At 37.9% G+C, this 25,522-nt stretch overlaps 1 protein-coding gene across 9 annotated transcripts in view; it reads left to right on the top strand.

Annotated features, from left to right (window-relative positions):
- TBC1D5 (TBC1 domain family member 5) overlaps positions 1–25,522 on the top strand; it is a 553,958-nt gene that overhangs the window by 383,974 nt on the left and 144,462 nt on the right. For all 9 annotated transcript variants that reach the window (XM_055078836.1, XM_055078755.1, XM_055078770.1 and 6 more), the window contains one exon: positions 18,442–18,584. In XM_055078836.1, the coding sequence (XP_054934811.1) occupies positions 18,442–18,584 (143 nt within the window). The remainder of the gene's footprint in view (positions 1–18,441; positions 18,585–25,522) is intronic.

Genomic DNA, 25,522 nt, shown 5'->3' with positions numbered 1-25,522 from the left:
AATTTTGTATCATTGTGTTTCCATTTTCTTTTGATTTCCACTTTACTTTCTTCCGTGACCCATTGGTTGTTTAGTAGCATATTGTTTAGTTTCCATGTGTTTGTGGTTCTTTTTTTTCCTTTTCCTTATAGGTGATTTCTAGTCTCATAGCATTGTGGTCAAATAAAATGCTTGATCTGATTTCAGTCTTCTTAAATTTATTGAGACCTGTTTTGTGGCCTACCACTTGATCTCTCCTGGAGAATGTTCCAAGTACTCTTGAATAATTTGTGTTCTGCTGCTTTGGGGTAGAACATTCTATATATATCTATTGAGTCTATCTAATCTAATGTGTCATTTAAGGCCAGTGTTCCATTCATGTAAGTGAGATGTTAAAGTCCCCCTGTTACTGTCAATTTCTTTCTCCGTGTTTGATAATATATGCTTTATGTATTTAGGTGCTTCTGAATGCCCTCAAGTATTTTTTTCATTAAATGAAAGACTAATTTTAAAAATTAAATGAATATTTGGTTAATCAAAGTGGAAGATGGTGGTAGCATCAGTAAAGTTGGTATCAAGATGGAAGACTGGGATGCTATCATTAAAATTGGTGACAAAAGGTCAGATTATGAATATGTTTTGAAGATAAAACTCAAAAGGATTTGCTGATGGACTAAATGTGGGGTATGAGAGGAAAAGAAATAAAGGAAGTTCTAAGTCTTTTGGTCCCTGAGCAACTAGAAGTGTGGAGTTGCTGTTTGCTGAGTTAGGAAAAGTAGTGAGAGGGTTAGGAGTTTGGTGTTGGATATTTTCAGTTTGAGATGACTTTTTATAATATTCAAGTAGAGAGGTTCTGTTTCCAGGTAAGATGGAGCAAGCACACTCTATTCTGTCTCTGCCACTGAATGCAGCTAAAAACCTTTTCAGAATAAATGGGATAGCCACTTGAGAATTCTGGGAGGTAAATAATACAGGCTTACTGGAGAACACCAGAATTTGAAGTACCACCAACGTGGCGGTGACTTTGTCATTTCTTACCCTCCATTGTAGATAGAACACAGCTCTGGTATCTTGGAATAGTTATTTCAGGTTTTTTCTTTATCAGTGTTCTGAATATCAAGACAAATTTTCCCCTCATCTATAAAGTGTATTTTTGTGTAGTAGTACCTGTTTATATTTCCATGAGATTACTTAATGTTCCTCAAATTTCCTCCTTACACTTTACATGTCTAGTGCTCTAGGAAATGAGTACAGTCACACAGAATTTATCTATTTCACCATTTTTCCCCACTTTGTAATACTAACATGGGTGGGGTTTTAAAAAATTCATTATTTACTTATTGACCTTTTGGGTTTTGTTTAGCATTCAAGGTCTTTGTGACTCAGTTTGCTTGTATCTGTCTTCTTTTGATTCAAGTTTTTTGAAGTGTAGTTTGACAAAAACATACATTTGCACTACAGTCAGTACTTAGAAGTAATTTTTTTCAATTAAAAAATTTGTTATTTTTACGCCCCTTTGTTATCATTCCCTCCCTCAACTCCAGTCCCTGCCCCAGCACTGATATTTTCAGTCTGTCTCTGTAGTTTTGCCTTTTCTAGAAAATCATATAAATAGAATCATGTAGTATATAGCTTTTTAAGTCTGGTTTCTTTCACTTATCATAAGACATTTAAGATTCATCCATGTTGTTGCTTGTATCGGTAACTCATTGCTTTTTATTACTGAGTAGTATTGCCATGTTTGGATGTACCACAGTTTGTTTATTCTTACTCCAGTTGAAGAACATTTGGGTTTTTCCAGTTTTAGTCAATTATGAAAAAAACACTATAAATATTTATGTACAGCTGTTTATGTGAACTTAGTTTTTGCTCCTCTTGGATAAATATCAAGGATATGGACACTGGTTTGTTTGGTAAATATATGTTTAACTTTATAAGAAACTGCCAAGGGGCTTTCAAACTGCTTTTCAGAATGAGTATTCCACCAGTAGTGTATGAGGATTTCAGTAGTATCCTTGTCACCACTTGGTTTTGTCATTTTTTTTAAAAGCCATTCTTGTGATTATGTAGTGGTAGCTCATTGTGGTTGTAATTTGTATTTCCATAATTATTAATCATTTTGAGTATCTTTTCATACGTTTGTTATTCACATCTCTCTGGTGAAGTGCCTGTTGACATCTCGTGATTTTTAAAAATTGAGGTATTTGTTTATTACAGTTGAATTATGAGAGTTATTTGCGTATTCCCTTTTTCAATACATATTTTGTAAATATTTTCTCCCGATGTGTTGCCCATGTTTTCATTTTCTTAACAGTGTCTTTCAAAGAGACATTTTTAATTTTGGTAAAGGTCAATTTATTATTTTTTCCTTTTATAGTTAGAGTTTTCTATATCCTAAGAAATCTTTGCATATATCAATATAACAAAATTTTCTCTTACTTATTTTCAAGACATTTTACAATTCTTGCCTTTACAGCTGTTATCCATTTTAAGTTAATTTTTGTGTAAAGTGTGAAATACAGTTCTAAGCTTAATTTGTTTTATAGTGGATGTGCAATTATTCCAACATTGTTTGTGAAAAGAGCATTTTTTCACAATTGACTTTCCTTACCATCTTTAGCAAAATCAATTGAAAATATGTGTAGGTCTGTTTCCAAACTCTGTACTCTGTTCTGTTGATCTAGGTAATAATGGAAATTATGGAAATTATGTAGTAGGACTCTTCCAACTTTGCTTTTTCTTTTTAAAATTGTTTTGGTTATTCTTAATCCTTTGCTTTTCCATTCATATTTTAGAACCAGCTTGTAATTTCACTGGAAATCTTGCTGGGATTTTGATAATGATTATACTAAGTCTATAAAATCAGCTTTAGGAGAACAGACATCTTGCAGTATTGACTCTTCTAGCCAATAAACAGAGTGTATCTCTCCATTTATTTAGGTCTTCATTGATTTCTCTCATTATTTTTTGATAGTTTTCAGCTTATAAATATTACACTTATTATCCCTAAATATTTGGTCGGCCAAAAAGTTCGTTCGGTTTTAAGTAAAAACAAAAGACCCATTTTTCATTTTCACAAAGAACTTTATTGAACAACATATTCACTGACCGAACGAACTTTTTGGCCAACCCAATACTTTATGATTTGGGGGTGCTGATTCTTTTAATTTCAATTTCTAGGTGTTCATTCCTAGTATGTAAAAATATAACTGATTTTGGTATATTGACCTGTATCCTTTCTGTAGTTACTTACTAGCTTAAGTAGCTTCTTTATAGATTATTTGGGATTTTGTTTGAAAATTATTCATCTGCAGTTACAGATCACTTTATTTCTTCCTGTCTGACCTCTGTGCCTTTTGTATACAACTTGATAATATTTTGTTAAGGATCTTCATGCTTATGTTTGTGGTGGATATTGGTCTGCATTTTCTGTCTTTGGGATCTCAGTAATGCTGGCTTCAGTATGAGTTTCTGCTTCTTTCATATTTTTAGGAAGAATTTGTGTAAAACTGGTCTTATTCCTTTCAGGTATGTTTAGTTGTATGTCACATTTCACTATTTTTTCTCATCATTTGTGGGTTTTTTTAATGCTGGGCACTTTGAATGTTATGTTGTTCAATTTCTGAATTTTGTGGTCTTCCTTTAGAGGAATGTTGAGTTTACTTTTGGCAGTCTGTTAAATTACTGTTGGATCATCTTGGTCTTTCTGATACTTGTTTTTAGACTTTTTTTTAAGTATGGTTCTAATGTATCCTCTACCCAAGGGCCAATTTAGCCCTACGACGAAGACATGGCACTTTGGGGATTTCCACTGGATTCCCTGTGTATACACCAATTTCTCTCAAGCCTGTTTAGTCAGAACATGGATGTTTCCCAGCCTTGTAAAACCTTGCAATTTTTACACTCCCCAGTAGGAGTTCTTTCTCTGGTAGTTTTTCTTTGCTAAGCCTACTGGAGTTTTACCCTACATATGCACACCTTAGTATTCAGCGAAAAAGTTAAGGAGATCCCCCGGTGCAGACCTCCAAGTTCTTTCTCTGTATAACTTTCTCCTTTAAAGATAACATATCCTGCAGACTTCCCTCAGCCTTTCTGTCTTCTCAACCCAGCAAGACCAATGCACACTGCTTTGGTTTTCCCCGTCCTGCTATGTGCTCTCAAAAGTACTTCCAGTCAGAAAACCAGTTACAGAGATCCCTTTGTTTTCTTTTCCGCCTTACATTAAGGATCATGGTGCTGTGCTGCCTGTGTTTCTTTATGTCTGCGTGTTTCATATATTTTATCCAGTTTTATGTGTCATATCAGCTATTGCAGCAAGGTCTGAAAGGGAAATTATTTTTAAAAATAAAATAAACCAACCCCACTCTAAGAATATCACCTCTAAAGCAAAGGAAACTGAAACAGATTGAAAATAAAACAATTTGCACAGGCATACTAAAAAAAGCAAATGAAAATGAGGTATAATAATATTCAGATCAGACAAAATGAATTTAAAGCAAATAGCATTGAATGAGTTAAATGAGAACATTTTATGAATGTGAAAAAGTTTACAATTTATAATGAAGAGCTTTCTTTAATGATTGTATACCTCCCCATGCCCCCCTCGTAAAAAAGCCCCTCAGAATTTATAATGTAACAGTTGCAGGAAATATAAGGAGAAATACATAGAAATACGATAGTAATAAATGACTTGTACCTCTCCTCATTCATGGTAAATCAGGCCAACTCACTCTAAAGTAGGGATGTAGAGAAACTAACTATTCACATTGAATGTCAGACCTAAGTAATATATATCGAACTCTATATACTAGAAACAGAGAATGAAATTAATGTATCCATAGAATATTTTTAAAGTAGCCACAAAGAAAAGCTTCAGTTAATTTCACATAGTAGAAAGTTGTATTCTTTGACGACAACACTTGAGATTAATAACAAAAATAGAAAACAACCCCAAGACAAACCTATGACTGAAAATATTAAAACTCTCTTTATTCTTGTATTAAAAGGAAATCAAAATTGAAATTGTATAATTTCTAGAAAATAATGATAATTAAAGTATATTGATCAAAACTTACTGATTTTGACTAAAACAATACTCTTAGAAGTATTGTTTTTGACTAAAACAATACTCTTAAATTACTAAACAAAAAAGGAATAAAAATATGTGAATCAGACATTCATCTCAGGTAGTGAGGAAAATAACAGCAAAATAAATCTAAAGAAAACAAAATGAAGGAATTAAAACTAAAAGTTATGAATTGATAAGAAAACATAAATGACACAAACTAGTATACATACAAACTTTCTTTGAGGGGAAATAAGTAACAAACATTAAAATAATAAAATAGAAAAATAGAAAATATACACGTACAAATTGAAAATAAATTACAAAAGGTGCAAATTTCCAGCTGTCAAATGAATAAGTCTTGGGAATGCAGCATACAGCATGTGATTATAGTTAATAATACTGTATTGCATGTTGAAAAGTAGATAGGAGAGTAGATCTTCAAAGTTCTAGTCACAAGAAAGAAATTGTAACTATGTATGGTGACGGATATTAACTTGATTTATTGTGGTGATCATTTTGCAGTATATACAAGTATTGAACCATTGTGTTGTACACTCAAAACTAATACAATATTATGTCAGTTACACCTCAATTTAAAAAGCAAACATAAATAAAATTTTAATTACAAAAAATTTGTTTTTAATTTTATACATTCAGGTATAGCCAGGAATGTTCTGGAATAAACTTGTCATTAGCCCTCTCCCCTGTTAAAATGTGTTGTAAAGATACCATACTTATAACAGTTTGGAATTGGTAAAGGGTCAATACATATAGGACCCTCAGTACGTATGGGAATTTTATGTATGATAAAAGTAGAATTTCAAATCAATAGAAAAATAATGGATTATTTAATAGTACAGTTTTTAGAACTAACTAGCTATTTGGTAAACCATGAAACTGTATGTCTATTTTTGCACCAAAATAAATTCCGGGTAGATCAGTGATATAAACAAAACTGGAATAAAATTATTATTTTTATATTCTTAGGTGCAATATTCAAATACCCATAAACCATAAAGAAAAAAGTTTGGCAAATTTGACAACATTACAGTAAAATTTCTGCCTGGGAAAAGAGACCTCCCTGTAGCCTGAGAGAGATAAAAAAAAAGCGGTCACTGAAACTTTCTTGGTCCCTGGTAGCTTTTGGGCCCAGAACTGTATTCTGTTATATAACTTTTAAAGTAGGGGCTTCAAACTTGAGCTTGCATCAGAATCACCCAGAGGGCTTGTTCAAATTCTGCCAGGATTTCTGTTTTAGTAGATATGGGTGGGGAATGTCCAAAAATTTGCAGTGTGAAGAAATTCTCAGGTAATGCTGATGCTACTGGTCCAGGCACCACACTTTGAAAACCACTGTTTTACTGTGTTCCCAAATGCCCCCTTTTTTCCTGAGATCATTCACTTCTACTCTCTGTAATCAAAGAGTCCAAAATCAAACTAAAGTGTTGAAGTAACATGAAGTAAACCATTTCCTTCTTTCCAAGATATACTGTGCTTTCAAGCACAAAGACCCATACAGAGACATGTGTAATAACAAAGGGAGAAATCTAAATGCCCTCAAAATAAAAGAACTGGTTGAATCATGATACGTCCACTCAGTGGAATACTGTGCAACCACAAAAAAGGATAAAGTATTTCTATAAATGCTGATTTGGAATGCTCTCCATTTTAACAATCATATTGTTAAATTTAAAAATGCATGGTATAGTATGTTCCCATGTCTGTTTTTAAAAGGCGTTTGCATACCTAAAAGTGCCTCTGTGTTATGGAAGCACATTGGCTGCACTTAGGAAGGTGGATTTGGAGGGAGTGGATCAAGGAATAGTAAGGGAAATACTTCTCACTGTATGTCCCGTTACACGTTAAAATTATTTTTCACCTTGCAAAAAGTTACTCAAAATTAACAAAATAATAACCCCACATAGTTTTCACTGTAATTCACAGGAAATAGAAGAATTTTGGAAGTGAGAACACTGGTAAGACAGGAGGCTGTGGCCAGAGCAGCATTTCCGCCTTTGAGATCGTGGATTTGTAGCTTCTCAGAACCAGCTCTCAGCCACAGTAACTGCTAGCTGATGTGGAAAGGAAATGAGTATTGTTGATAAAAATAAATTTAAAGTGTTTTACGGGATGTTTTTGTGCTTCATATGTGAGTTGCTTTGCGAGCAGATTAATTTATGAATGTATTATGTACCGTGATGCCCTCAGTAAGCCAGACTTCACTGAGTTTCTGTTCTCTCTTAGCCCAATATACAATCTAGACCTCATAAGTCTTTCTAAAATAGGCTGACCAAAAGTGGTAATTAATTTTTCTTTGTAAGTTCTTAGTTCTCTATAGTTTCCTTAATGAGTTTCCTTGAAAGGAAGCACTCTAAATCTTGTAGGGTCCTGTAGCTGTAATTACCACTGTATTGTATGTAACTGGAGTGCTCGTGAAATAGCTGATCATGATTTATCAAAATAAGTCCTTCAGAAAGCTCCATTTCTTCTACTCAGAAAAACTTAGTGACCACACAGGTGATAGATAGCAAGAGTAGTTACTGTGCATTCTGAGTCTTGTGACTCAGACATGAATGTGAAGAGGTGTTTTTAAAATATAAATCTGAATTAGATATCCTTTAGGAATTATGGAGGAGAATTCAGAGGATTATAAAAAAGAAGGTGGAACACTGAGCTTGGAGCTAAAGTATCACTGTCTAAATCTGCAGTCTGCTTTTGATTGGGGTGTGCTCAGGCTGGGCCATGGGCCTCTGTTGGGACATGCGGGTGCCTGCCCTGCCTGTTTGGACCCATCATTCTGTACTGGAGGCTCAACAAAGTCATCACCTGTCTCTGAAACATGCAGTTTTCCCACAGGTGATTTTAATGCCTATATTCCACAGACCACTTGAAGAAATACCACTTTTAGAGAGTTAAGGCTAATTTTTAGATCACGTATTTGGTAGTACTTCTAGAAATCAAAAAAGTCATATAAATGCATGATATTTGCCATTATCATTATAAATTATGAAATCTACGCATAAGAAAATGCTTTTTTTTTTTTTTGCTTGGTGTATATTTGTCCCTAATTTTTAAAAGTGTACACACACACACACACACACACACACACACACAGAGTTGATTGTAAAGTTGTTTGGGCACTAAACTTCAGCTGTTAGCTAGGGAGCTAGGGATAAAGTGGAGTAGCCCACCCCTCTTTAACCCTCTTTTGTTCCCATTTTGCTTCCATTACTAGAGAAAGGTAACTGTGACGGTTTGAGTTGGACCATGGGGGTGTTGACTGCCCTTCTCCCTCACTGACTCCTGTCCCCTTGTAAGTCAGCTGGGTCCCATGCAGATACATTCCGCTCTTCATTTATCTGCATTAATGGACAGGGACCAGGGCACATATAATCCCAAATGGTGGATAATCCAAAAACAGTTAATACTTGACTTTGAAATGTATTTAGTGGTGTTTTAAATTGTTTTTACCTTCCTAACTGTATTGTGCTAAGGTTGCCATTAGTTTGCATTCCCTGAACATACCCTGGTTGATTGGGGCACTTATTGGGGAGGGGGCACAGAAAAATACAAAGTGACTGTGGGAACCCAGATTGGTAGGGCTTTGACTGAATTCGAATTTTACTTTGGATAATTTCCATGTTAATGATTGAAAGTTGTCAGCATCTCATCCCGTCTAGGGCCTAGCACAGTGCCTGCTACACAGCTGAATTTCAGGAAATACGTGTTAAATGAAGATCCTGGGTGTTTTTCATAGCAGCCTTACTTATGGTCAGATCAGGGCTAGCCTGAGCCAGGAGAGGAAGTCAGTGAAGGATGTCCACTGCCCTCTCCCCAGCTGTTCCATCTCCAGCTTAGTGAAGTGAGTATTGCCAATCATGGACACTTTTCCAATATGGGGCTGAATTATAGGCTGTTCAACCAGCTGAGCCACAACGATTAGCTCCTCAGTAGCAGAGACTTAATCCAGGAAGAAAGAAGATATGCTATTCCTTTAAAATGCAAGGAGATAATTTGAAATAGGCACAAAGAGACTGTGTATTCCTTTCAGTAGAGTATAACTTTCCATAGCAATATAAACCTCTGAAGTAAAATAAACAATAATATAGAGCATGACTTCTTAATTTAAGGTCCATGGATCACCTAAACTCCTGAAATGGCTTGCACGTGAGTATGTGTGTGGATGTGTGTATATTTTAGGGGAGAGGGTTCATCAACTTGATTGAATTCTCAAAGGGGTCCACAACTCCTCTATAATTATATAGAGAATAGAATTTAAGTTTTACTGTTTCATGCTTTCCATAAAGCTTTGTAAAGAGGGAGACAACACACCCATTGCCACTGCCTCTCAGTCTTGTCTCCCTTTAGGCTTCAGAACTACCCGAGAAAGTAATGTTGTGAAACTGAAACTGTAGCTGGTTCTAGACTAGGCATGGGCGTAGGCCGAGCAGCCTGGAGTCGGTAAAGAAAGACTGAATGAGAAAGTGAACACTGTCCAGGCAATCTAGGACAAGAGAGCGCAGACCTGTGCAAGAAGCCAAGCCACAGCCTCTGCAGCAAAATCAGCCTGGAACAGTCAGGACTTGGTCAGTGACTGTTAACTCCCCTATTTTTGCCTGCTTCCAACTCAGGACCAACCAGAGAAAGCTAATATGCTCCCCAAATCAATCACAAATGAGGCTCCTCTTCTGGTCAGCCCAGCGCCATCGTTATAGCCTCCAATCAGGCAGACCTGAAGCCTTCTCTTTGATTCACTATAAAGCTTTCCCACTCCCCTGACTGCTTTTGATCCTTTGCCAAACACAAGTGATGGTAGCTGATTCCCTTGCTATAGCAAGCTTTGAATAAATAGCCTCCGCTTGTCCTTGTTTGGGTGGTCTTCCTTTGTTTCAACTGTGCGTGGAGATCTGAGAGGTTCCAGGGAAACTCCCTTATCCTGAAATCTCTCTTCTACCAGGTCATCGTGGGGCTGGTAGTAATGATACCATTGGGGCAGACATCTCTTACTGTTTAGCTCTTTATCTTTCCAGGTGAAACATTTTAAATGCATGTTTTCTTTTAGAGACAGATCCGTCTGAGCATACTGATAGCGCAGAACCTCAGGGTGAGAATGGTTCATGGGTCACACAGAAGAGAAAACACCAAATCGTTGGCCATTCAGCCAGGCTCCCAATGTTGTAGGGCTTCTGCATGGGGAGTAGGAGAGTGCCCTTTTGGGTCCTGGCGGCACTGGGATTCTCTGCCCCTTGTATGCACTGGCCACTCCCCTCCTTGCAGCTAGCTTATTGGCCATGTCCTGTGCCATCCCAACTCTCACCTCGTTAGAGCCGATCACCAGAGAACACAGGAGAGTCATCAACTCAGGGCTAAACCCAGAGGGCCTCAAACTTAAGAGTGTTCGCTCTGCCTTCAACTGCAATTGTATGTAACCATCATAGTAAATTTATGTTTAAAAAACATTGACCTATAAATGTTAACTTTTAAAATGTCACAGTTTTTATGGCCTTGTTCTGGCATTTCTTCATCTTGTAATATACTGGGAGTTAAACAAAATCAGAGTGGCCCAGTTTCTCCTAACCTTTGGGAGGCCTTCTCCCTTTCCTGAATGTCTGTGTCTCTTCTTTTTATTGGATCATGTTTTTATAGTGATGTTTTCCTGGGGGCATGAAGTATAGATATTACTAGAGATAGAATGTTAAGAGAGGTTTGGCTGTGTGTGCTTGGTGTCCCAGCCATTAGACGTTTCATGGCCATTGGTCCACGAAACCAATCAGTAAGCTGATTGGAAGACCCCCACCCAGGACTAAGAGGGGATGTGAACAGAAACCAGAACCTCATGTGGTGCTTCTCATACTGTGATCTGTGGATCAGCATCAGCAGCTCCAGGGAACCAGTTCAGAATGCAAACCATGGGGCCCCATCTACACCTCAGAATCGGAATCTGAGACTCTGAGGATGGGTCCTAGCAATCTGCGTTTTAGTAAGCCCTCCAGGCAAGTCTGATGCATACTAAAGTTTGAGACCATTACTCTAGTAAGAAGAGTCATCCAACAGTTTAAGCTTTTTCTCTCCTCCTAGAATAACATTATACACGGACGCATGGTGGATTTTAGGAGCCCTGACAGCTGGCACCAAAATGAGTAGGAAACAGGGAACTGTCACCTAGTCCATGGCTTCCAAAACTTCAATATACACAGAGATCACCTGTAGGTCTGGTTAAAATGAAGAGTCTGATCCCGTAGGACTATATTGGGGACCTGGGAGTCTGCATTTCTAACAAGCTCCCCAATGTTGGGCCGGTCCTAGGATCACATTTTGAGGGCGGGGTCCTAGTAGACTACAGGCCCCAGCTGCAGAGCATCTGAGGTGTAGGCAAGCAGGGAGCCAGAGTACAGGAGGTGAAGGGAGAAGGTCCGAGAGAGAGGGCTTAGGAGGCCTTGATCGATTCCTTCATAGATGTGATCACTTACTATTCGGTATGTGTGTCCAGGGATCGCTACAGAGATGAGAGCAGCCCAGGGGAGAGGAAACGTATGAGAGATCAAGGATGCAGGCTCAAGATCAAGAAGATGGCTGTTTAACAAGAGCTGACCTGGGAAGGAGGATTCATATTAATTTAGTAAACATTTGTTAACTCCCCTACTCTGTCCAACACCAAATAACCCCAAGGAGCTTGTGATCTGCTGGAGAAGGAAGAGAAACCAAACCAACCTATCAGTAATTAACCCTTTAGCTGGGATCTGTTTATCAGTGCCTTTATCTCTGGACAGTGTGATTGGGGAACAGAATAGATATGGAACCTGCAAACATCAGGCCTGAGTGATGCACTTGTCCTAGCCTCCGAACAGCTAGGCAGGGTCGGGGCGCCTTGTGCGACGGCAGGGAGGGGGAGAAGGAAGAGAGGGCCCGAGAAAACCACCCCCAGAAGTTGCTTACAGCTACAGGTAAGCGGCAAGAAGTCATAGGAAACCAGGCACCGCTGCTGCCTCTTAGGAAGGGGCTCGGTCTGACTCTCTTCATGACGTGTGACAGGTCTGCAGACATGTGGTCTTACGTCCACCCTGAATCACATGGATCCTGGTATTTCTTAGTTTAGTGTTATACCTTATGTTAGTTCCTCCAACAATATATATGAGTGTATTAGGAGATTTATGCAGAGGAAATTGAAAAGTGTTATTCAGTGAGGCTAAGATTTCATTGGTATGTGAAATAGCCTATGACAATTTCAAAAAAAAAAAAAAATAAAGTCGCACAAGGTTTGTTTTGTTTTTTAATGAGTTTCAGATTAGGAAGGATAGGAGCAATTATTTTTAGGAAGCCTGTGTGTGCTCTTTCAGAAAACCGACTTGCTCATAGCTCCCTTTCCTGAAGATAAAATGACAGAACAAAGCCTATTTATAGACTTCCTAGAAGTAAGACTTGTTTGTAGTATAAATAAACACTAGTATTCACAGAGCGTAAAATTAATTGTCCCAACGTGACCACCAACCGTCCATGAATTCTTCATGCTGTTATTCATAGGTCAGAGTGGCTTCCAAGTAATTTTTTCAAGGAGATGCCCAGTAGCTCACTTGTAGTGGAGCCCAAGTAAGTGATCGGGTAGAGAGATTACTTCTTAGCAGCTTTTACCTACATGTTCTCTTGAGTCAGGGCTATGATTCCAGCTGCACCCTGGTTGGAGTGTATAATAGGATTCTCAGTGAGACCACATCCTACTCATACCACTAAATCGATATTGGAGTATGACGACCTTTCAATAGCTTTATTTGAACTTGCTGGTAAATCATACATCCTAAAATTACTCCTCGATATACCATACTTGTAATCCAAATGGCAGGTCTACCTCTGAAAGAAGTGTGTGTGTATGTGTGTGTGTGTGTGTGTGTGAGAGAGAGAGAGAGAGAGAGAGAGAGAGAGAGAGAGAGGGAGAGAGAGAGAACGTTCAAGGATTATACAGCCTCAAGACATGTGATGGTCATCCTCTGTGTCCCACACTCTCAGCGCATCTTGAACCTCTGAAAAAAACATAGATACACAAGGCTCTGCTTTCCATTCAGGCTATTTTTGCAAAGGGTGTATTATAGTTGTTCTGACAAAACAGCTTCAGACCCTTGCCAAAGAGAATAAATTACAGTATGAATGGGTAATAATTATTAGGAACTTATTTTTGGAATAAGAAACCTTCCTTAATAAAGGGCTATGTACTGCCCACTGAAGAACAGAGAATTTTCCCCAAAGTCAAAAATACGCTTTTAACAGTTCGTGTACTTATCCTGTGGGGGTTAAGTTAGGGTTAACACGTGTTCCCAGAAAGCCAAATTCAAGCTGGCTTCAACCTGTGTATTATAAGGAGCACTTAGAAAGCAAATTTGAGTTCCTTAAAGATAAATAACTAATTTGAAGTTGCATTTCCTTCTGTTTTTGCAGCAGAGTTTGATGGGCTTGAAGTATTCAGATCTTTCTGTAACACAGGCAGATCCCAAATATTTTTAAGACCAAATTGAAATAGATTGAAGAAATAGCCAACAGGCTAAGCATCTTCCAATAATGTATTCTGCAGAGCTGTCAGAAGAAGAATAAATGTGAAATTGGGCGGGGGGGGGGATGATTTATTTTGGCTTCCATCTTTTGTGGCTTTGCTCTCCAAAGAAGTTAGAATTAAAGATGAGAATGCCTTGTGACCCTAATTATAATAACTACAATATTTGGTTCTAATTTTAAGACTGTTTTCACAGAGTTGACATAAAGGAAAACTCAGGGTAAATGAATTCAAAAAGAACTGAGTACAAAGGAACCCAGTGTAAGAAGAGCCTCAATTCAGTCAAGGGAGGCGGCAGGCACAAAGATGGGAACTTTTGATTTGCTTTTGTTTTTCTCTGACACAAACACAGAATTTGGATTCTGTGTTTCTTCTCTACCAGGCATGGATTATTTAAAAATTTACTGTTAGTTTTGAAAAGTACAAGTGAACAGAAAGCAAAAGACAAAATTAATATCATTAAGCAAAACTCTAACATTGCTCTTTTGTGTTCCAATATGCTTACCCAGTGATCACAGGTTACTCAAGATGCCCCTATAGTGTTTGTTAAATTAAATTGAATATACCTTTTCCATTTTACTTGTTCTTCCAAGGTGGCTGTACCCATATCTCAGAAGAAAAAAGAAACGAAGATCTAGTGTATAAATTGCTTTCTGCGTGTATAACCCACTGCAGCCATGTTGGATTAAGGCTATGTTTATTTAAGCCTCAGTCAAATTGTTTATTTAAACCTCAGTCAAATTGGTCATTTTCATAAACTGATCAGTAAAAAATGTATTTCTCTTGGTGTTTCCATGGGTCATTCACCAGGCAATAACACCATCAGGAATCACTGATCCCCAGGGGATAGCAGCTTAATTACACAGAAATTTAAAACTGAGAAATAGCGTCCTGTCTTTGTGTGGTTTATTATTAAATTTAATACTTCAGAAGGTCTTTTTGGTTTGTGTAGATTTTAATTACTCAGTAAGTCTGGTAAAAAATGAATTATTGTATTATCATAAGTGATACAAGGTATAGGTTACAAGCATTGCAATCTGCAGGTGTAACATACATAAAGCAAGATTAATAGTATCAAGCAATTAAACTGAAGCTAAAAGAAAGGTTTAATGCTACCCTTAAGTGTAACTTAAACTCTTGCTAAATATTTTTAACTGCAATAAAAGCACGTTAATTTTAGGAGTGACTTCTTTACAGGACCTCATTTCCTAGAGTAAGTTTTCCTTTCTAGGAATACAGAAGCATACTGAAATAGTTTCTATTGGTAACTCATTCCGTAAAGAACTGATTTTTTTCTTGGTTTTTAAGCTCAATGAAGAAAGTCCAAAATAGCACAGGAAATTTTGTGTGTGGTGAATATTTGTATGAACTAAACTCAGTTGGGATAAAAATGATTAAATTATTGATAAGGTCATTGTTGGTCCCAAAGCATTCCATTAGTCATACAGTGTACTCCTTAAGTATTCTGAGAATTTGGCCTTAATTTTCCTATAATTGCAGATAAAATAGAGGAATCTATATTTTGCTTTAATGTAATATCCTTGCATGTACAACTTATTAACAGTTTTATATAAAAGAAACTTGCTAGGCACCTATTAATTAATTTTTTCCTTCTGTGTTTCTGGGTTTTTTTCCACTTCCTGAATTATTTTTATGCTGCCATTAACCAGATAAATTCCTGTATTTCCAATTTAGCCACCTTTGCTTGTCAGTAGTGTGACAGGTGGCTTTACAGTGAGTTTAACAAGACCTTGGTAAACACGTAAAGCACTTAGCAAAGTGTACAGAGCTCTTTACAGAGAACTTTCTGGCTCACGCGCTCTCTCTCTCTCTCTCTCTCTCTGTCTCTATCTCTCTCTCTCTCACACACACACACACTTTGGTCCTTGCCCTGGAATTATTTACCAGTGTACTTGGCAAGGTGAAGCTTCAAAAATAAAGCAATGTAAAATATTTATAAAGCGGCACATCACAGATTACACATTAAATATAAAAGTACTGAAGGTGTACATTCTGTGTGGTTTTGAAGGCATATTTTATTCACTGTAGATTGCTAAGTGTCTGCAGTCCCCACTCCTGACAGCTCTGCGGTGGCAACTGCTGCACATATGTATCTGCAGGGTCATTTTTGAAGCTAAGCTAACACAACCCCAAATGGCAGGAAAGCTGCTGCAAGAAGGGGTTTGGGAAATAACTGGGCATTTTGTTATAGAAATAATAGGAATATTGATTATTTCTGAAAAGTAGGCTCCTTTTTTTTCGATGCATTATCTGTGATGTAACCAAAGATGTGATTGTCCATAAGAAAATGAGAGGAATTTGAACTTGCTAAGGAAGAGGGGAAAAGATAGCATTGTATTCTCATCTGTGGTGTGTATTAACCTTCATTAGTTTGGGGGTTTTTTTTTTGATAAATGATGTTTATTGTAATGTGATAGATGTCACCGTTTTTCAAAAGGCATTTTGCTTTCAATAGGAGATAGCCTGGAAAACACACAGAAAAAATGTTCTCTACACATAAGAAGGCCTAGCAAAAGCAATGTCTTTTGGGAAACAGCAGCAGCAGTTACCAAATGGGCTTATTCAGATAAGGAAAGCATTAAAATAACCTCCAGGAGGGAAGGGGCCACATTCAGGGCACAGTATTGTTTTGTGGGTGTGATCCTTGAGTTTTGTACTGGCATCCAGATTTGAACCAGGAGGAATCACTTAAATGTCAGAATTTGCAGTTTTCAAATTGCCAAAATTTGCCTATTCGTCAAACCAAGATAATTCTTATTTATTTATTTACTTATGTTTTTCAGCATTACTGAGGTATAATTGACCCATACAATTGTAGGATATTTAGCATACGTCATTGTGATTTGATGTACACACATTGTGAAAAGATTCCTCTGTCTATTTAATTAACATAGCCATGATCTCACATATTTATCTTTTTTTTTTTTTGGTGAGAACACTTAAGTTCTTTCTTTCTTAGCAAATTTCAATGATACAATACAGTGTTACCAACTGTGGTCACCATGTTATACATTAGCCCCTCATCAGTTTTTTTCATTGATGAATGTTTCATCAGTTGTGTCACTTGGATAACTGAATAACCATGTTATATGTGATTTTAGTTACTTACTAATGCAGATATAGTTATCAGTTTAAAGGTCCTTTAAACAGGTCCCTCCCCCAGATGGTTTAATCTCGGTACTTTTTGCTTTGCCCATTCTCTGGTTCCCCAGCACTCTTTGCAAGACCAGTTAATTGTTTGTAATTAAGAAGAGCAACCTGTTTAATTTAGGGATATTTTGGTACTTCTTAAAACAGTAAATATTAGCATTTGTAATTTGAAAGAATTAGAAGTGTGTGGAGAAATAATGTTTCATTCTAAACCACATAAATGCAGGCATATTAGACAAAATATACATATATATTTTTTGTGTTAGTCACCTCTCATATATTAGCAGTGAGGTAAGAATTGAAAGGTAGATAAAAATCTAAGCAATACTGTAACATTTTTTAAAGGATAAATGTCATTTAGACATTAAATTTCTTCCTGAAAAATTGAGTAACATAAGATGAAGTTGAAAATACAGTTTAATTATTCTGCTGATTAATTTGGTAATATGAATAAAAGAACTCAAATATTTGATCATATGGTTCCTAATAAACTGTGATACATATGCGTGATTATACACTATTTTGTCACAACTTTTTGATTCCTCCTTAAATGTAATACTCCCTGAAAAAAAAGCAGTATTTGAATTTTTTTTTTTTGGCCTCACTTTAACCTCACAGATGGTTATATTTGGTTTTGAATTTTGCAAGGAGGTAATATCTCTTAACTAATTTTTAAAGAATCTCCTCTATTCTGTACTATTTAGTGGTACTAGAAATTTAGAATTTTTGAGTCTTTGCTGTGTGCCAGAATTCACGTAGATTTCTAGCTGAAGTTCCTAGAGAAAGGCTTGTGTAAGGAAATTATAGCCATATATATATATAATTAGAAGTAAATGGATAAAAATATATCAAAGTGAATTATTTTAATTTTCTTGTAAGAATTAGATATAAATAGCTTAGCATTTGCTCAGAGTCTGAGGTGTTACTATTTATGATATAGAATTATAGACAGACCTTGTTTAGTATTCCTATTAGCTTCTTATGTCTGCTCTGTAGCATCAGTGTCCATTTTCCTGGCCATAAAACTGACTGTGCTTTGAAAACTACCCCTAGAAAGATAACCTCACTGATAAGGTATATCTATTCTGAAGTTAAAAATTAAGTATCATTATATGTTTCATTTGAAATAACTGTCTACGCTTGACAAAAACAGATACCTTTTGTTTTTTCCACATTTAATTTTAAAATGAATATTTTTACATAGGAGTGAAATGTGAGAATGCAGTTTTCTGTTTGGCTGTAGTAATTTGTCATATGACCATCTGCAAAAGTCTAGTTAACAAAAAAAGGTCAGTAATGATATAAAATTTTGGAATATTGTTATTTTTTAATTCATAACCTTATGTATGAGGCAACTATCAAACTACATTCATTTTTCTCTTTGCCTTTTTGAGATTTGTGATTTCTAATACATATGAAAGATTTCTACCCTTTTCAAATATCATACTTGTGTTTTATACATATAGAAATAAAGTTTAATGATTGTGGCCTAGTTATAAAATTACAAAACTCACTTGAAAGCTTAAAACTTGGATTTCACTGTATTATATTTTTGATATATAATATTTGCTCAGTGTGATCAGTTAAAAATTATAATTTTTTCACAGTCACAGGAGAAAATAATTCCTCTTTATATTACTCTCAAAAGTACTATTTTCTGAATTTGGGTTTTGTTTCTTCCCAGACGGTGGGTACGGCTGCTGTTTGGACGAGAGTTCCCCTTGCAGGATCTTCTGGTGGTCTGGGATGCCTTGTTTGCAGATGGCCTCAGCCTGAGTTTGGTTGATTATATCTTCATAGCCATGTTACTCTACATCCGAGATGCTTGTAAGTGTTAATGACCTTGCTGACATTCAACTAAGTGGTCCTGATTTTTTAAACTGTTTCTTAAATATACTTTATCTTTTATTTTGAATTACCATACCTACATTTTTATAGTAGGCAGTATATTGGAGTTTCAAAGGAACATACTAAATATGCTTTCTGTTAGTTAACCATGTACATATTGGGAGATGTGGGTGATTTTATCTTGAGAGAATTGGAATATTCTTCAGGACCCTTTTTCTAAAGACTTTACTCCTGCTTTAATCTCGTCATTACACACATTTGTGAAACATACATATAAAAAGCCAGTATTTCAGATATGTTTAGAGCTCCACCTTCTGACAGGTAGGGAGTATTCAGAAATATTTATCAGGAGCTTGGAGCTGTTTTTATAGTATCTACAACTTGCCAATAAAAATTAAATATTACATTTAAAGATATTTTAACTTCTTCTCAGTTGTATTTTGGCCAAATGTATTTCTCAGTGGAGTGCCAAATGGCAGATGTATTCCCACCTCATCAGATCTACCTTAGGGTGCTTGCCGAGCTGGAAAGCCAGTGCCTAACCCTTTAGAATGGTCCGATAATCCTCCGCTTGAAGAAAATAGCAAAGCATGTTTTAAATTTCAAAATACCTCAAATTGTTTTCCTTCTCAAAAAAATAACCACAGTTCACAAAACCAGATTTGTAAGCCAAAATATAATTAGGAAAGATTGCACAAAGGGATGATGAAGTAGGAAATAAAAAACTACCGTAAGAGTAGGACTTTGTCAGAAGAACATAAACTATTTGGAGTCATTCATAATCTTGACTGTTAAATTGCTGTGTGGTTCTCTTTCTTTGTTCATTAAATGCCAGTTGTGCCAGATGCTGTTGTTATGCCTCTGGTAACACTAATAATAATCTTTAAATTTTAGATTATACTTTTTAAATTCCCCCCAAATTACTTGAATGAGTAAGTGACAGGAGCACCACATTTTATCCAAAACTTGTGGTTTTCTTCTGTTCCTTGAAGGTCAGATAGTTTGGGTATTGACATACAAAGTGAAAAGTTCCTTCTTTCTGAGTCACAGCTAAACCGAGAAGAACATGGAAAGCATAAGAGGAAACATCTGGAAAGTAGAGATGAATGTTTGGGTAGATTTGAGGGATACTGTTGATAGATTTTAGAATATTTAATGCTAATCTCCCATTTAAAAATGGTATGATTTTTATAAAATGTAAGTAATAAAAAACAAAAGGAATGAGAAGCTGCTTTTATTTTAAAAAATGCTTTTGGATAATATTTTCACAAAATTTTCCAAGTCAAACCACTATCGAAATGTATTCTGATTTTCTGTAGTCTTAAACATTTGAATATTTACTCTTTTCTTACTTTGGTGCATCACTAGTATATTTTAAATTTAATCACCCTGTTCCCTGTGCTAAGATCTACTTTTAAAAATTAATTTAATAAAACTTGCAGTTTTTGGCAGCTGAAGCCTTTGTACATTCTTAATCCCTGCTCTGATGACCTTATAAAACACATAGGCAAAAGTGAAAAAATGCAGGAGTAATGAAGTTGTTTATTTCAATATGAAGTCCAAGTTATTTAAATTTGCTTATTTAAATCCATAACAGTGGATGAGATTTCCTAAAAATAGGATGACTATTTATTAAGTATTTAAGGGGCACTGCCCCTGTCCTCAGGAAGTTTACCAACTAGTAGGAAAGACTGACATCATTAATTTCAAACTGACGTGTCTGGAACTGTGGCTGAGGTATGGATGGGCAGCATGAAAGTTTACAGGAGGGGCACCGAGCTCACCTCTGGGCAGGCTGTGTGACTAGAGAAAATGCTGTAGATGTTGGCGAGCGAAATAAGGGATCTGCGTTCCAGGCAGAAGGAACAGCATGAGCAAAGAAGCTAGGGAGTAAGAGCTTAATGGGGGTTGTGTGTGTGTGTGTCTACCACTGTCTGGTATCCTGAGAGTGCAAAGGGAGAGTGACTAGCAGGTTATGAGGCTGAAGGAGTCAAGAGAATGAGATCGTGATGAGAGTCCTTATCCTGGAGGTGACAGGAAACTGCTGAAAGGTTCAAAGCAGCAGTGTGGGCAGTGTTAGGTCACTCTGTCAGCCGTGTGGAAATAGACTTGAAGCAGACAAGACTGGAGCAAGGACATCAGATAAAAAGTTATGACCATAGTCCAAGGGAAAAACAGTGGATTGAAGAAATCTTCAGAACTGAAGTCAGCATGTCTTGGGGATTAAATCGAATGGGTGAGAGAGAACAGGAAGTTCTCCCTCATGAGCCCCGGCTTGGAGAGCTGAGTTATCTGTACAACTTGGAGAGGAAAGAGAAGGATTAGCAGGTTTGGGGAATGGGTATGATTGAGTTTGGGCCATGCTGAATTTGAGATGTCTGTAAGAAATCAGTACCTGAAGATTGGAAAATAAAGCTCACTGTCAGTGTCAAGGCTACAGATTTATTTTTGTAAATGGTGAATAGGTTCATGTTCGTTAAAGCCGCAACAGTGGATGTGATCTCCCAAGAATAGAGGGACCATATATCCCAGTTTATGTGGAACAGTCTCAGTTTACACTTGCTAATCGAGAGTAATAGTTATTCATACTGCCTTCTTTCACTCTCAGAGGCATCCCATAGAGGTCATAAGAATTATATGGTCAGTCTAGCTAAGGTGGGTGCTTACAGAAAGAGAAGTTGGCAAAGGTATTTAATATCAGTATTTAAGAGGCACCAGAGAAGGAAGAGCTTGTGTTGTAACCTCACAAAGCTGTTATATGAGCGAGGGAAGCAACAGGGGTCGGGAGTGCTGACGTACAGTAAGGTAAGGCTAGAAAGGTCCACCTGTGGAGGGACAGTCGTTGGAGACCCTACCGAAGTGGACTCAGTGGACTGGGGGAGCAGAAGCTGGATTATGGTAGGTTGAAGGGTAACAGGACAGCTCAGAACTACAATAGCCTTTTCTACAGTTTTTGTTGTTATATTATGTACCCGTTACATTTTCGACTAAAAGTCAACTAAATAAAAAAGAAAGAATGCAGAGAGAGCATGTGCAGAGTAATCTTTAAAGAAAGTCAACAGGGAAGGGAAGAAGAAAGATGTAACTAGAGGTCGGTGTGGGGCCAGGAAGGTTTGATGGCTGCTTGTAGAGGGAAACAGGGCCCCTGGAGGTGGGAGAGCTGCGGAGAATTTCGTTCTCAGACCAGAGTCTGAGCTCTTCCTTCAAGGGTCAGCGCTAGTTTTTCCCTCCTGTTCTGTGAGTAGGATTTATGAAAAGTTGAATTATCCTGTTCATTTGAAGTTTTTACCGTTTATGATTTGTTCTTCACACCCACTCTTCTACCTGCCAGTGAGAGACAGGATTTTGTCTGTCTTGGTTTGCCTACTGTATCCCAGCATCTAGAACAGGGCCCAGTGCATAGTAATCCTCCTGGCGCATATTTTTTGAGTGAAATAATTGAAGAAACAAGGGCCTAGACTAGGCAGTGGCATGAGGTCGGGAGTCCTATGGAAGGAGGCACCAGGCAGATTTCAGAAGTAGACCGGTTTCTAGGAGAAGGTACCTGATAAAGGACGAGGCCAGGCTGTCTGCTGTGAATGGGGCAGGGCAGGGCTTGAGGGGAGGGACTGGGAAGTGCTGGGGAGGTGGCTGCGCAAGACCTAGCATGAGCCCGCGAGCTGTTGAAGAGCCTGCAGAGACACGTGGGCAGTGGCACCCGGTGGTGCTCACCGGGCAAGACCCAAAGAGGCAGATAGTGATTCAGGCTTCAAATGAGGCCCACGTCCAGCTGAAAGGAGGCAGGAGGTGGGGGGCATTGAGTACATCTTAAGAGAGAGGTTCAGGATGTGTAGGGAGAGAAGCGTGGCCAGGAAGAGACTGCTGCAAAATCAAAGTATCAAGGGATTTACAGGGAGCATGCGAGAGCGGAAAGCATCAGAGGTTATGGTCAAACGAGAGGACGTGGAGCAGTTCTCGGTGTGACCAGGGTTGTCAAAGTCAGTAAAGAGGGGAAGGAAGTCACTGAGGAGATCAAGGGATTGGGAAGGAGCTGGGCTTTTTGTTTGGTCCTCCAGGGACACTTCATTGAGAATCATGATAGGAGAAGGTATAGAAGAAGCACAGTGAGGCCAGCAGTGGAAGCATCCCATAAATGCAGAAGAGTGACCAAGGAAACAACTTTTATTCAGTCAATCATTTATTCAAAGCATCGACCATTCAACCAGTATTTATTGAGTGCCTGCTCTTTGCCGGCCATTCTGGTGCCTCCACGACACTAACCAAGGGGAAGGATGGAAGTATAGATACATGGCATGACCTTCAGAGGAAGAGGCATCTTTATGGAGTGAGAGGAAGCAATGGCTCACAGACAGAATCAGGGAGCGAGGTGCCCTCCACCATCACCCCTGGAGGTCGCAGGGGCAGCAGTGGTCGGGAGGGCAAGGCTCAAAGGGGAAGGCGTTGTTCCTCAGAGAGGATTGGGAGGGGGCAGAGTAGCAGGAAGAAGACACAGAACAGGATCGGGCAGAACACATGGGAGAGCAGTACTGATCAGATGAGTCCGCATCTTAGGCCAGGGTCAAGAACAAGAGGAAGGTGGGTAATTTGCCACCCTGTGCGTTCCAAATGGATCATTGATGTTGAGGTTTTATTCCATCTCCATGGATTCTGACTCATGATGCCCTGCCTGGGGCATCCAGAATGCTGATGTTCCATTGCACCCAGTCGTCTTCAAGCTCAGAAAGTTTTAACTGAACACCACTGTACAAGGCTCTGGGCATGACGTGTGCTCTCTTGGAGCTATAGGTGATGTATTTATAGCTCAAGGAATGTTGCTCTTGTGGAAACTAAAGAGCCTTCCTTCAGTGACGGCACTCCTTACTTGGGGCCTCTGCTTCCTAGGGGCTCAATGGAGGGCTTCATCTTGATGCTGTGCATAATATCCAGTAGGTGTGCGGTGCCCTGAGTCAAGGGTGTCTAGCCTTCATCATCGTCTCAAAGGAATATGTCACCCAAAAAACAGTTCAGATCCACTAAATCTAGTCCAAAATCCTGATTTTACAGGCTCAGGTAATGAGGCCTGTTATGAATTGAATTGTATATTCAATCCAAAAAGATATGTTGAAGACCTAACGCCTAGTACTTCAGAGTATGACCTTCGTTGGAGATAGATTGTTGCAGGTGTAAGTAGTTAAGAGGACGTCTTACTGGAGTGGGGGGCCTCTGATGCAATATGACTGGTGTCCTTGTAAGAAGACGAAAATTTGGACACAGATGTGCACAGAGAGAAGACAGTGTGAGGACACATGGGGAGAATAATGCCATATGAAGGCAGGGCAGAGATTGAAGTGATGCGTCTACAAGCCAAGGAATGGCAAGGATTTCCAGCTGTCACCAGAAGCTGTGAGAAGGGCATAGAACAGATTGTCCCTCAGAGGCTCTCAGAAGGAGCAAACCGTGCCAACACTAGAAGCTAGAAGAGGCAGGAAGGATTCTTTCCTACAGATGTGAGAGGGACCATGGCCCTGCCAAGACCTTGATTTCAGACTTTCAGACTCCAGAACTGTTAGACAATACATTTCTGTTGTTTTCCACCATCCATCTTTTGGTACTTTGTTACAGCAGCCCTAGCAAACTAATACAATGCCCTTGGCAGTTAAGTCATTGAAAACAATCACACTCAGTCTGTGGGGTTAGCTCCCAGTGTCCTTGCTTAGTTCTCATTCTACGCAGTTCACCATCAGCATCTCATATTTAATTTTTAACAAGAGTATTCGTACAAGTTTCTTTATTCACCTTGAAAAAAGCTTCCATTCCCTTTGAAAGTAATTCAGTCAGCCAAGTATAATATTCAACCACTTAATAAATTTCACAGAAACAGCATGTTCTTTATGAGGCCTCAGAGATGGAGCCCAACCTCCATGTTGAGAGGTTAGGAAATGAGCTCTAGGCCACCGGGCTGATGTCAGGCGGACTGGCGCTCACATCACCTTTAACATCCCTCAAACACTGCCATGATTTTATTAAGTAAAAGTAAAATTTCACATTGGAAAAAAAAGCAATACGAACATTACCTATACAGATTTTAAAATTTAACCTTTGAAATGAAGGTCAAATGGCTACTCTTCAAACAAAACTTTCACTTTTCCGAAGATACAGAGCAGAATTATTATAAATAGATTATTCCCAAATATTTTAATCAAACTAGAAACATTTTTACTTTCTTATGTGTTGTAAGAAGTGCTTTGGGGATTCTTTGCTGGATTATATGGAATATGATTACATGCAAATTTTTCACAGAACTAGAACAAAAAAATTTCACAATTTGTATGGAAACACAGAAGACCCCCGAATAGCCAAAGCAATCTTGAGAAAGAAAAATGGAGCTGGAGGAATCAGGCTCCCTGACTTAAGACTATACTACAGAGCTGCAGTAATCAAGACAGTATGGTACTGGCACAAAAACAGAAATGTAGATCAGTGGAACAGACTAGAAAGCCCAGAGATAACCCCATGCACATATGGTCACCTTATTTTTGATAAAGGAGGCAAGAATATACAATGGAGAAAAAACAGCCTCTTCAATAAGTGGTGCTGGGAAAACTGGACAGCCACATGTAAAAGAATGAAATTAGGACACTCCCTAACACCATACAAAAAAATAAACCCAAAATGGATTAAAGACCTAAATGTAAGGCCAGACACTAGAAAACTCTTTAGAGGAAAACATAGGCAGAACACTCTATGACATAAATCACAGCAAGATCCTTTTTGACCCACCTCCTAGAGAAATGGAAATAAAAAATAATAATAAACAAATGGGACCTAATGAAACTTAAAAGCTTTTGCACAGCAAAGGATACCATAAACAAGACGAAAAGACAACCCTCAGAATGGGAGAAAATATTTGCAAATGAAGCAACTGACAAAGGATTAAT

This window comes from Physeter macrocephalus, chromosome 1, assembly GCF_002837175.3.
Source record: "Physeter macrocephalus isolate SW-GA chromosome 1, ASM283717v5, whole genome shotgun sequence".
Lineage (NCBI taxonomy): Eukaryota > Metazoa > Chordata > Mammalia > Artiodactyla > Physeteridae > Physeter > Physeter macrocephalus.
Note: the sequence above shows the minus strand (reverse complement) of the source record. Positions and strands in the feature narration are given on the sequence as shown.